We start from the raw sequence: 14,101 nt of genomic DNA, 5'->3' as shown, positions 1-14,101 counted from the left end.
AATTATTAAATCCAGATAAAGAAACCCTACCACATAAGAACAATGTGTTATGGAAATACTGTAAATTACAGTATGAGATTACTTTGAATGTAACCTGGAAGTTTCAGCTAATGAAAAAAATCTAATGACTGATATATAAGTATTTTGACTATGATACATAATTTGATCTGGCTGGCTGTGCATTTCCGTACAAAATTAAAAATCCTACTTCGCTGTTGAGAATCTTTTTTCTCTATGAGACTGCATATTTTAGAGGCCTCCTCTTAATTATATTCCCCATTAGGCTTACTATCTATTCCAACAGTGCAAGCTCAATTTTTAGAAGCAGACCTTAAATAGGAATTGCCCCAAGGCAAGTGTTAGTGATTGCCTCCATTCACTCAATGTCACAACTCAAGAGTATTGCTACTTTTATTTCAGTTTCTGTTTCAACTGACTGAGTTACTTAAGTTTTGATTGACTTGAAATTGCCTGTGTTGGCACTGGTTTCATTCTTAGAACTAGTTGAAGCTTCATCTTTTTCCTCTATTGTGGTTTTTTTGATATTAGTATTTTCTTTAGTTATTAATTTATTTGTAGATTATCTTGGCCCTAAAGAAGCAGCTTATAAAAATTTCAGTAAATGAAAGTGGTACATAATTCAGCCCTTCTTTCATATTTCATGTTCAGGCAAAAGTGAGGTAATTATTGATTTTTAAAAATTCTCTCTTTACAAGTGCAACAAATCAACAGGAAGTGAGGACAGCTCATTTCATTTAAAATCACCTCCCCATAAAATGTGGCAGTTTAGGAAAATGACAACATTATCAGAAAACAGCGATGTTAGCAACCGGTAAGTCAAATAAATTGCTTTATTTGTTGCTCTGGTTATTTGCATACTGACAATACCCAAGATGAACACTGGACAAATAATTGAAAACATCTAGATGCTTTGCTATTCTAATTCCTGCAAATAATTAAAAGCACATGTGTTCATAACTAAAATGGCACACACCAAATTCAGAATTTTAACTTTTCAAGCTAAGCAGTTGACTTTTAAAGCCATCCTTTATGCATTTAAAGAAAAGCATAACAGTACTAATTTCTCAAATCCTAAAATTTTAAGACAATAAAAATTATATAGAGTTTAAAAGAAAAATATCTAACATAAAGAAAGCTTTACTATACCCTATATTTCTTTGTAAAAAAAAATCTTGAGATATGTTTGAAGTACAAATATAAATATTTTATATAAATCTCTAACTTCTATTATTCTTCAGCATAAAGCTTTCCTGGAGCTTAGATTTTATTTCTTAACTTCAGAAGATAATGGGAATTTATAGCACAGCAAAAGCTGCAGAGATTTAAATCTTGTTGGACTAGCTTTTTAGCATCTTGCTCCTGCTCCCCTTAGGTCAGGAAGAAACACTGCCTCACAGCTTTCTGAGGCAAAGTCCTCCGAAAAGTTATCATTACGATCTGAAAAGGAGGAAAAAATTTCAGAAGAATGGTATGTTTGGGTCATTATTTTCTTTTAAATTTGTTTTATTTATTCATTTTATTTTTATAGCTGTCCATTTCAACAAAATGATTCTGGGTGGCATACATCATAAAACATAAACATAATTTAAAAACAATTAAAATAATTAAAATAGTACAAATAAATATACATGGCACCAAGTAAATCTGTTACCCTGAATATTAATACAGCCAGGAAATGGGACCCTTAAGACATTGGGGTCATAGGCACACAATGCAAAAGGCCAACAGGCTCAGGGTCATCCTGATACCTGAAGGGAGAGGGTCTAGGACAAGTCGCTGCAGCCAACTTGCTGCTCACCATGGCCAATTCACCACAGGCCAGCTCACCTCAGGACAATTCAATGCTTTATTAATCATTTAATTCAGTACTTTTATTATTGGTGGCCATGTTTTTGTCAACATTATTGTAATTCTTATATTTCTGGATTGACTTTCTTTATTTTATTATTGGCCATGCTTCCACCAAAATTAATTTAACTATTATACTTGTTGAATTGTCCCGTGGCAAATTGTCTTCTAGCAAGTTTGGCTGCAGCAAGTTGGCTGTGGCAAGTTGTCCCATTCCAGAAGAGAGAATATGCCAGAGGAGAGGAGCTACAGCAGAGAAGACACATTTCCTTGTTCCCACTAGCCAACATTCCTTGGCTGACAGCACCTGTAGCATGCCCAACCTAGGTCATGACTAGTTTTTAACCATAAATGGTGGGTTGAAAGTATACAGTATATTTAGATGACAGTTTTGCACATGTTGACATTATGATATAAAATAATTCTGCTATTCTGCTCAGCAATATTGTGTACCTTCTTCATAAATGATAGCTAGAGCATTAGGTATTCTTTCATCAGCATTCCTAATGGTAACCATATTGTTAGGACATATGTATATAGTTCTGAGCTCTATGATTATAAAATATGTTTTGAATACCCATAAAATCAAAATTATGTTCTATAGGTTGCACTGTAATATATGCAGCAAAATCATATATTTTGTTTTAGAATTGGATAGGAGAAATATATGGAACCCAAAGAGTCACATGAACTTTTTTCCTGCATATTTAACATTTTCTCTGCATGTCTCCTGGCTTTACACTTCCTTGAAAAGATCAAAAGACCTCCCAGAGCCAAATTCAGTGTTGCAAAAGGGCTGCTGCTAGCATCCAGAAGTTACTAGCCTGCATGCTTATTAAACAAACATCTATGTTTGCATGTGGAGAATAACTGTTTCTTCTCTAGGGGTTTTAAAGACATTTCTACTGCACAGCTGATGCTAAAAAGAGCACATAAGATGAAAGCAAAAAAATATAATGCTAAAAAAGTTGGTGAGTACCTTTTAAATCTAATATAAATATAAATTATGCATATTACTTTTTCTAAAAATTGTATTTAAAATCAGCCTTTAGCATGATGGCATATACTAAGATGTTTAATAATAAAGAAAGCTCTGCTTAATTGATTTTAAAATATATATATATATAGCTAAATCTTGGTATTGCAGCCAGTTGCAATTGAAAGTTCAGTTCACAAAACTGGAGAACAAAGAGAAAAGCATATATGACAACCTCACACTAATCTTTTTCCCCCTCAATTTAGTGATGGTCAGTAGGATTATTTGTTGACTTTGAATATATAATTCTGTAGGCAATAATTAATTCTCAGTAGAATATGCTCTAGAAACTCTTAAGTCATCCAAATATATACTTTTAATCTACCCAGAATTATGGAGTTGAATGTTCTTCATCGCTATCTGAATCTATAGAGGTGGTTACAGTCCTACTGAAGCTATCTATTTTCAAATCATTTTTACCATTTTTGAACTCAAAAAAGTACGTTTATGTTTTACTATTTATAGAAATGCCAATTAATTAATATTGGGTGATGGTAAAGTATTTAAGGACTGTCATCACATACCCTTAAATATTTACAATACAAATTAGCTATGATGTAATAACCCAAAATAGGTCGTGGAATAATAACTATATTTATGGAGGTCTGGAGTTAAGTTTGAGTTTATATGGTGTGATTGATTGATTTTTTATTTATTTAAATGGTATTATAAGGAAGAGTGATCAGACACCAAATAAGTTTTTTGTCACCTGATAACAGTGCTGGTCAGCTTCAAGAGAACAGCAGCTGGAAACAAATTACAAATGGGAGCCAAAATGGAGGCTCGTGGGATGAGTTCTTATGGCTATAGCAACAGGGTCTTGAGGTGGCTCTTCCAGTGGCTTCATTTAGCTCTGCTGATTCTTGAGTCCCTTCTCAGAGTTGGATGTATGTCCAGACCTCCCATATGAGTGCTGAAGGTTTAGCACTTACATAACTAGCTGGGCTTTTCCAATGATCTAATGACAAATTCAGAAGAAGCTTTGGTGCCTGCCTGGAGGGGCTTTGGATTAGATGGTTCCTACAGGGTTTCTCTGTGGGTTGATCCTGGGGTGCTCCTTGGTTTTCTGAGCAACTTCAGAAAATGAAATGCCAGAAAAGACCCCTAGAGTGCAGATGGGGGAGGATGAGATGTGAATCCAACCAAACAACAACAGATCATATTAGATGTTACATAGGTATTTTTCCACTCTTATTATATCCACAGACAGTCATTGAGCTGCCCTTTTTAAAAGTAACTTTTAATTGTTGAGGAGGGAAAAACCACAGGATCATCTGCCAAGTCACTGAGAAATATTCTAGGCATCTGGCAGATAGAATAATTCAGTTTCACATGGAATAGATTTTGACTAGGCAAATCTTGTGAAAATATCAGAGGCAAGGTCTTATGTGATTAGCTGCTTTAAGCATGTAATTCCTAAGGAAGACAGCATCCTGAGATCTACTAACTCAATCACCTGTTTATTATCCATTCTTCTCCTCATTGGTAAAGGTAATCTACAAGGTGGTTTAGCCAATGCTAAGCCAAATGGTTTTGAACAATTTGGTCCACTTTCTAAAGAAAGAGAAGTTGGTTGGATTCCAGTTTCAGGGTGCTTCAGAAGAAACTTGAATATATAGACCACGGGTGTCAAACTCACAGCAACACATTGGCGGCACATGACATTTTGTGATGTTTTTCCCATTTGTGGAGCTGGGGTGGGCATGGCCTGTGTGATGCCAATTTGACACCTGTGATCTAGAGCCTTTCCAGTCAGGCTTCAGACCAGTATATACTGTAATATTGAGACAACATTTGTTCCATTTGTTAATGATGTCTAGTGTAGAAGAGTGAGAGTAGTGCAACCTCCTGGTTCTCCATGGTCTCCCATTAGTTTTCAATGTCATTGATCATAGTAGCGTTCTGCATCATTTGTGGGGATTGGGTGGGCGGTGTTTACAGTGTTGCAGTAACTCTCTGTTCTCTGCAGTCAAGTCCAATTGGTGTTGGTAGCAGAGAACAGGTAGATCTCAAGGTGTTTAATTTGTAGAATGCCTAGGGCTCAATACTCTTGCCTCGCCTGTTTGACACCTTCATGACACCTACATTGTTAAGGTCATATGTTCATTTGGCATTGGGTACCATGAGTACATTGACAATACCCAATTGTACCCACAGACCTAGGCTAACTGAGTGATTGTGTCAAGATCTTTTTCTAATGTCTGGAGGCTTTGGGGGGCCTAGATGGGAAGAACAGACTCAAGAAGAGCTCTGAGAAGTCCTGTGATTATTTGGATTTCCCAGGACCAGTGATATTCCTGAACAAACCTATGCTTCTGCCTTCAGAACTAGTGTGCAATTTGACAGAGCTCCTTTTCAAGGAGAAAGTGATTACTGTAACCAGGTTTTTGCATAAATATATGTTGTTTACCAGTTGGGCCTTTATTTAGCCTGGCAAGTCCTTTGGCCAGTCCTTTGATCAGTTTGTGTATAGATTATTGCAATGTGCTCTATGTGGGGCTGCTTTTGAAAACCAGTCAACACATATATGCTTTCTGAGTTTTGCAGGCTTCCAGGTACTGGTTATTATCTTTAATATCCTTTATGGTGCCTGGTAGCTGAAGGACTGGCTGTTTCATAGCTCTCCCTGTTTTGTACAAGCAGGCAGAGATGGCCTGCTCCAAGTCCCATTCATTAAACTTTGTTATCAGTAGGACTCAGAAAGCTTGTCTTTTCTATTTCAGTGTGTGTGTGTGTGTATGCATGTATGACACTGTGTCCTTCTTTAAAAGAGTCCTTAAAACCTGGCTTTCATCTCCATGACTTCAGCTAGAGTGAATAGCAAGCCTGTTGTATGCTATGTGGCAGTTGTTGGAGATTTGTGTGGGTCTTTTTGTTTTGTTGTTGTTTTGTTTTGAATACTTATTATTATTTTGTTTATATTTTTAAATTGTTTTACTATTGTACATCTCCAAAGTCACAAGATCAAATAGCCTTATTGATTGATTGAATAAATGAATGAATGAATGAATGAATGAATGAATGAATGAATGAATGAATGAAATACAATACTAACCTTTCCATAATGAGTATTTTTAAAAAAATAAACAATTCTTATGCCAGATAATCAAATTTCTTTATGTGTTATCTGTTATTGCTTTAATAGAGTTAGGGAAGTGTTTCATATTAGTAATATTCATATCAATCTCCTAACCATATGCATTAATATAGAAATATGTTCTAATTTTTTGTTCATATAAAGTAAGTGCCTATAAAAGCATTTCTTTAAATTATTCTGCTTTTTATATTATATTATTATTATATTATTTATATTATATTATTATTATATTATTTATATTATATTATTATTATATTATATTATATTATTATATTATATTATTATTATATTGTATAGTATTGATTTATACTATAATTGGAAAATGTTGGATTTTAGATCTCTTAAATTCTAATTTCAAGTGTTTACTAACTTGGGCTCATTAGGTTGGCCCATCCTCAAGTGACTATACAGATAAAAGCTTATCATCTTGACTTCTGCTCGGGGTTTTCCGACTATTATATGTTTCTGCAAATTGTTTTGTTTCTATCTTCTTCTAGACCATGAAAAGCTGTTGGGTTGTTTTGAGTGTGGTACATCAGTTGTCTGGATAGAAATCAGGGAATAATTTATAAATTGCAGGGAGTGATTTATAATCATATTCCAGATGTGTTCTGAAAACCATTTGGATTTTTTTGAAATCCAGCTTTTTCCTGCTGTTTGTTTGTTTAAACCTACTGTATGCTGCCTATCCTGATTACTCTAGACAGTATTGTTGTCTAGTATTGCTTGTCTTCCCATAATTTCTCAAGATCTCTTTTGTATAAATTAACTTTACCAAATCTTTTCATTCACTAATCTTATATTCTAACCAAATTTCTTCCACACCATTCATTAGGTATTCTGATAATACCCACTCTCTTTTAAACTAATTAAAGTTTAAACTCTAAAGTCTAATTAAATTGTATATTTAACACTAGTAAACCATGTTCAGCTCCACAAATTGTACCAAGAAATGTCTTGGCTGATTGAATTGCACATCTTTGGTTTTCTGTTATATAGTTAATTTGATTCCAGTGTTATTCATCCAGTGATGACCAAGTTTAAAATGTTCATTTATGTTACCTGAAGCAGATGAACAACCACAAAATGCTTAATAAAGTTATTTCCAGCATTATTTTATTTTTTTTAATCCAACTCTACTTGTAATTCCAGGTTCTTCTATTTTCCTAACTTTTAGTTGTACATTTTTTCCAGATTTTGTAGTACTCATCTCATACACTTTACCATAGAGTTCATCAGGGTCCTTCACCATTGTATCTGTAGTAGTTACACAGACTTGTCAATATTAATATCCATTGGATATCTACTAATCTTGTCATTTATTGGATTATAGCAAAATATCACTATCACTTTTCTTTATCATGTAATATTTAAAATGGCCCATTCCAGTTCACTTGATAATATGTTCCTAAAACATTCACTTCATTTCCATTTTGATATTTTCTTGTTTAATGCCTTTAATACAATTCGTGTTTCAGTAGTGATCCCATTGGTGATTAGATTTCCTTTCTGCTTTTATCTGGCTATATCGTTCACTCTTCCCAATAACCAAAGAAATTATTTATTTTTTTTATTAGTTATATTTCTATGCCGCCCACTCTCCGAGGACTCTGGGCAGCTTACACCAAAGACAGTATACTAAATAGCATATTGCCCCCAACAATCTGGGTCCTCATTTTACCCACCTCGGAAGGATGGAAGGCTGAGTCAACCTTGAGCCGGTGAGATTTGATCCGCTGATCTGCTGAACTAGCAGTCAGCTGAAGTAGCTGCAGTACTGTATTCTAACCACTGCGCCACCTCGGCTCAATGTCTTCCCAACTGGAGATCTTTCCATCTGACACCCAAACTCCCCTGAATGTTACAGTCATAAGCATAGAGTTTCCTTGGCAATTATGAAGAAGTGATTGGCTTATCCATCTTCCAAGTTTGATTTTGAAGTACTTTCTCTGGGAGGATTGCTTTCTATTAATTCCTACAGAGACTTGTCTTGACTACTCTTGCCCCTGTTATAGGTTATAGCTTACCTTCATTGCTTCCTTTTCAAACTTAGTGAAACACATTAGGAGGTCTCACTCCCACTGGCTTCAGAGTCATTTACTGAGTCCTTGTATCACAATAGTTATGCTCTGTGAGTGATTATATAGAGTGATCGATGGATTATGTGACATCAAGTTGTTCTTAACTCCTAGCAGCCACATGGATAGGTTTTCTCCATAATAGTAATAATCTAGGGTAAGCTTTCTACAAGTTTACTTAGAATAGGCTGAAATAAATATGCCTATGTTGAGAATGAATTTACCTGGATTCAAGCAATGCCAGAATGACATTTTTTATACCTTTTGTAACTGACATATACCAAAGCTGAAGATGCTCATTTAACACTTTGGTATTAAATATTTAATCCATTATCGCTAGTATGATCAGGTTTGAAATTATTAAATTAGAAAATTATCTGGCCCCAAAAGGCTGCATAAAAAATAGCAATTCTCATGGCCTTCTGCCTTATTCTATTACACTATTTAGAAAAGAAGAGAAGGAAGGAATCCAGTTGAATCTTCCACATATGTTCAACTTGGTGGCCCACATATCATTGGAATGTATCATCTTTTCTCCACATGTGATCTGTTTTATGTAACTAGTGACTAATCCAGCCATAAATATTTTTTTCTTAAAGAATATCAAAGTCAGCTATTTTGTTTTTGTCATCTAGGAAGGGGCTTCTGGGGCTTCTAATATTAAGGGGCTTAATATTAACAATACTGAAAATACTTTTCTTATATGTTTGCTTACTAAAAAGAATTCCCAAGTAGATGAGAATGTAATTAATATAAAAATAGAGACCAGCTGTAGCAGAACAGTGAAAGAGCATCAGATACGAGTTGTCTGGAAATTATGGGTTAATATTTAAATGGATATTAAATAACTATTTACTGAGTGGTAGTCTCACCCATAATACAGAACTAATCATGCAAAGCATGTTAAAATGATTACTGAGCAATAATACATAAGGTACTTTAAATACTTGTGAAAAACTGTAAATAAATAAGCTTGATTTGTATTTTTTTAAAAAAAAATCTCAACAAAAAAAGGAGAGTGGTAATGTAGTCCATTATTATATTTTTGTATAAATGGCTCAAAATGAAATCTTAATCATGTGTATCAGGTAATATCAGGTCTGAACAGGTTTTGGCTTAGATATAAGTTAGAACTAAGGAGAAATTTCCTGACAGTTAGAACAGTTAATCAATGGAACAGCTTGCTGAAGTTATGGGTGCACCATCACTGGAGGTTTTTAAGAAAAGATTGGACAACCACTTGTCTGAAATGTTATATTGTCTCCCATTTGCGCAGAGGGTTGGACTAGAAGACCTCCAAATCCTGGGGAGGGGAGGGTGGGTTCCTGAAAAAAATCCAAACATATCCCTATTCAAAATCAAAATAACTAAATCCAAGAATGGGAAACATATAACTGTAGTTTACATCCCATTAGCCTTAGCTAGAAAGACCAATAGTTTTTTCTATTGGGTAATGGGAAATATACCTAAAAAAGAAATTTAGGAGCTATTTATTTATGGATTTATTGATTTACCATTTCAGCCTTTATGGACTTAGGCAATTTAGGATATTAAGGTAGCTGCAACAATAATTCATATATTATTAAGAATTCAATAATAGTCTTAATGGTTAATAAAAATAATAGAAATGTATTTAGGCATTTGTGTATATATCTATTTCTGCATGCACATAAACATAAACTTATGTATTTATTTTGGTGAAGACACACACACATACATATGTCACCCAATTTCCCCAAACTGTGGCCCTTGTGACTCACAGATTTACTGGTATAGACTTACCATTAACATGGACTTGAATAATGGATGGGAACATACAAAGGATTATTACAAAATGAGAATATTAAGTGAAATTAAACACAGTTTAAACAGAAATTAAACAAAGTTTTTAATACTTTGCAAAGCATTTGTATAAGTTAATACTTTTAGCATGACAGAAACTGGATTTAGATTGATAATACATACGCCTAGCTGTGCCAAATATAATATAAGGAGTGGCAAATACTGAAGCTCCCTATTTCAACTTCTAGTCTTTTCTCATTAATCTAGACAGCCATAATTTCTATTCCAATCAATTAGTAGCTAGGTGTTGATTTCCATTGGTTTTGTTTAGACTTTCTCAGGATTATATCCTTTTATCTGGACCATCTCCCATTAAAACATTTCCAATGCAAATTATAATTTCTGGTAGGAAATTATACATATGGTACATCCGGATTCATGAGCATATACGTTCATGTCAGAGAAATCCTAGGTGGTGGTAAGTTCCCCAAAAATGGATATGGACAAAACACAAACTTATGTAGTAACCATTTGCAGAATATGTAAAGGACGTGCTATTTCTTAATTCATCTAGTCATTTTGTGCATTTCAGGCTTCAGAACTTAGTTTTAGATTTTCTGTTTTTTAAAACATATTTACATATTTTCTATGAACTAAACTTCTTTCAAGAAACAAACCAAAATAAAACCAGCATTTCAAAAATTCATTTTTTATATCATTGTATTCACTAAATCACTTGGGGAGACTTAACTTACTGTTAAATCTCCTAATATAATGACATTTGTAGAAGCATAGTAGGAATTAATAGATTAAATCTTTTATGACGATATAAAATAAAGAACTTCCCTTTTACCTCAAACCAATAAATTTGCTTGCCAGTTCTAAGGGTTGACAAGCTCTAATTTAAATTAAATACTCATAGTTTGTTGATATTAAATATACCTTTGACAACATATCTCTAATTCCATGAGAAGTAAAGCAGTTGTTCACACTAAAAACAGAGTACTAACTTGAGCGCAAAATAAAATTGGTGACCAAGACCACTTGCATATCATATTATTTTACTCAGTATGTATTAATGTCTGAAAACTTACTTGAAGGAAAATTAAATTCAAAAAATATAAAGGTTTTGTGGCTTTTATCAAAAGAAAAGATGACTCCCAGCTTTGCTTTCCATACAAGTTGTACTTATCTGATGGCTGAATATATGCATGTGGATCAATGCTGTTAGATAGTGGCTCAGAAGGCTATTCTTCTTTAGAGTCCATGATAATGATGAATTTTATTCAGATAGTTAAATAAATTGTGGCCACAGTTTAATTAAACCAAATGTGTGCTGTGATTTATTCATCTACTGTCCACTACAACTATTTTTCTCTATTAAGGGGTAATAGAAAAGGGGTTGGCATCATACTGGAACATTTCTAACCAAGAATATTGGCAAATATTCCTTAAGATACAACTGTAATCAAACAGTAGAGCATAATGCACCTCTTTGACCTTAAATATCTATTATTATTATTATTATTATTATTATTATTATTATTATTATTATTATTTATTGGTTAATCTTTAGTGAGATTCACAGCTTTTGAGGCTGGTTAATAGCTCAGCAGCTCGAGTCCTAACCAAGGACCTAGGAACTGTTAAGGTATCGTCGGAGGATGTAAGCTGTTCCGAGTAAGGTGGTTTTTTGTAGAGTCAAAATGTTCAAGTCCGGCAAATTTAGAATTTCTAAATAGCGGGGTAGCCCTTTGGGTATTGCTCCGAGGGCTCCAATTACAATCCGGACAACACACGATTTCTTTTTCCACAGTCGCTCAACTTCAATTTGTAAGTCCCGGTACTTTGTGATTTTTTCTTGCTGCTTATCTTCAATTCGTGCATCACCAGGTATTGCAATGTCAATGAACCATACTTTTTTCTTTTCAACTATTGTTATGTCAGGTGTGTTGTGGACCAAGTGCCTGTCAGTCTGAATCCTAAAGTCCCACAAGATCTTGAGTTTCTCATTCTCTAAAACTTTCTCAACCTGATGTTCCCAGTGGTTTTTGCCGTACTCAAATCCAAACTTCTGGCACAATTTCCAGTGAATGATTTTAGCAACACGGTCATGGCGTTGTAGGTAGTCAGTTTGTGAAATTTTGCTGCACCCACTGATCAGGTGGTCAACTGTCTCTTCTTTTTCATTGCAGAGGCGGCAATTATTATTATTATTATTATTATTATTATTATTATTATTATTATTATTATTATTATCAACCTATTTTATTTTTTACCCTCTGAATTCCACTAATTCAGTCAGAGTAATTTTGAAGTTGGATTGGGAAGAGGAGCAGGAACTGTTTCAAGTTAACCTCAAGTTAAAGATGTGAAGAATAAGCTTTTTAAAAACACTGATTGGACAAAATTATTGTGCCACAGTTGGACTATTTCCAACTCTGGTGGAGTATAAAAGCAAAAGAGGTATAGATTGTCATAGATTATTGCCCACTCCTCATGTAGTTCTCCTATTTTCAGAATCCCAGCTAGTTGGATAACCCCAACTAAACTGAGAGGAAAGCTCAGTGTTTTAGAAAGTAGCTATGCATGAAGACAAATAGAGAGACAGTGCAAAGTAGTCTCTTGCATTAGATTGTTTCTTTAGCTTTAGCATCAGATCATAAGATATTTAGATTTTTAAATCTCAAATTAGACTCTTGATTCAACTTAGTAGCAACCTTAATTACTGAATTCCTTTAGGTTATAATACTGTTCCTACTTACATGAGAAAAACTTCCATTGAACTCTTTTATTTTATTTTATTTTATTTTATTTTATTAGTAAATGAGAGCAAGAATATATACACTATAGCTAAGTGTATATTTTGCATTTTTTAACTTAGTAGAAAATACATGTTCAAACCAGAACATTCAGCTATTAACTCAAGTATACTTTTTATTGTAGTTTTATGACAGCAATTTTGTATATTGTAGCCAAATTAAAACAATAGTTGTTTTAAGATATATGATTGAAATTGAGGCGCTCTAACTTTAACTCTTTAATGTTAGAAATAGTATATTTTCCTTCCTAATGTAAAACCTACAAGGATATTCTGTTTCTCTTAATAAATGGCTAAAAGGCGAATATTTCTTTCAAGGAACGAATGAGCAAGATCTGACCTTTTGATTTTAACTTGTTCTTGTCGTCTAGACCCAGCTGTCCGACTGGCGTTGTTCAAAAACAATGAAAATAAACATCCCCCCATGAAACCACCAAAGAAGCCACAGACTACAAAAATTGGTTACTTTGAAGGTAGGCAAAGACATTTCATTCTATTTATCTTTTGGACAAATCTTCGAAAATTATAAAAGTCGTACCAATATTTTGATCAATTTTCTTAAAATACTTTGCTTTGGTTAATAGGAAGAAAAGCTTTAATGCATACAATTTAAATCTGCTAATGATGCAGGTATACGTATACATAAAATGTTCAGGTGAAAATTTTAAATTGTAATGCCTCAGGAGCTTCATTCCAAATATATTTCCTTTATTTTTTGAAAGTTAGAAATACAGAGTGGAATTTAACACCATGAGCAAGTACACATATGTTATTTGTTAAAAGAATTGCTAGTTTGGAAAGGGTATGCCCTAGGAAGTGAAACAATTAGATTTTTTTAAAGATTTTGTTAAACTGGAATATATCACCATCATGAAAAATCATAAGACATCTGAATATATGGTGTTTCCGGAGAAATTCTTCTTTTAGTCGCTAACTGATACAACGTTTATCAGTATTAAAACTAATCCTAGCATAGTCTAGAAAAGAAAAAAAGGATTTCTAATTGGCAACCATATGTGAAAGTGCTTTTGATGCTGTGGTAAGAACCTATGACTAATTTATTTAAATAAACAATTTTTTTATATTGCATATTTTCTGGATTTAAATATTTTGCATCTGATAATGTATATCATAGGAAAAAATAAAATTATTCATATACTATTAAAATATCACTGAACAACTAATATTGCCTCATTTTAACAAATAAATCCCTGTTTTGTTGTGGAAAGATATTTCAGTTCCCCTGATCCTTGAACTGCAAATGAACTATTGTACAGTGGTTCACCTTTTCCCATGTATTTTTATATGAATATAACTGATCTCAATGTTATGGTAACAAAAAATATTTAACAAGAGAAATTGTTAGAATCTTGTTTTCTCCAAATGAAATATCAATCACATGGATGCATGTAATACGC

The 14,101-nt window shown here is 33.4% G+C and overlaps 1 protein-coding gene across 5 annotated transcripts in view; it reads left to right on the top strand.

Annotated features, from left to right (window-relative positions):
- Positions 1 to 14,101, top strand: part of LRRIQ1 (leucine rich repeats and IQ motif containing 1) — a 107,355-nt gene that overhangs the window by 57,973 nt on the left and 35,281 nt on the right. For 3 of the 5 annotated variants that reach the window (XM_034402877.3, XM_060694639.2, XM_060694638.2), the window contains exons 20-23: positions 717 to 832; positions 1,394 to 1,489; positions 2,755 to 2,840; positions 13,055 to 13,156. In XM_034402877.3, the coding sequence (XP_034258768.2) occupies positions 717 to 832; positions 1,394 to 1,489; positions 2,755 to 2,840; positions 13,055 to 13,156 (400 nt within the window). The remainder of the gene's footprint in view (positions 1 to 716; positions 833 to 1,393; positions 1,490 to 2,754; positions 2,841 to 13,054; positions 13,157 to 14,101) is intronic. The other 2 variants (XM_060694640.2, XM_087874058.1) reach the window with 1 other exon arrangement.

The sequence above is a fragment of the Pantherophis guttatus genome, chromosome 7, assembly GCF_059756535.1.
Source record: "Pantherophis guttatus breed Tessera chromosome 7, ASM5975653v1, whole genome shotgun sequence".
Classification (NCBI taxonomy): Eukaryota; Metazoa; Chordata; class Lepidosauria; order Squamata; family Colubridae; genus Pantherophis; species Pantherophis guttatus.
This window is presented reverse-complemented; position numbering and strand designations above follow the sequence as displayed.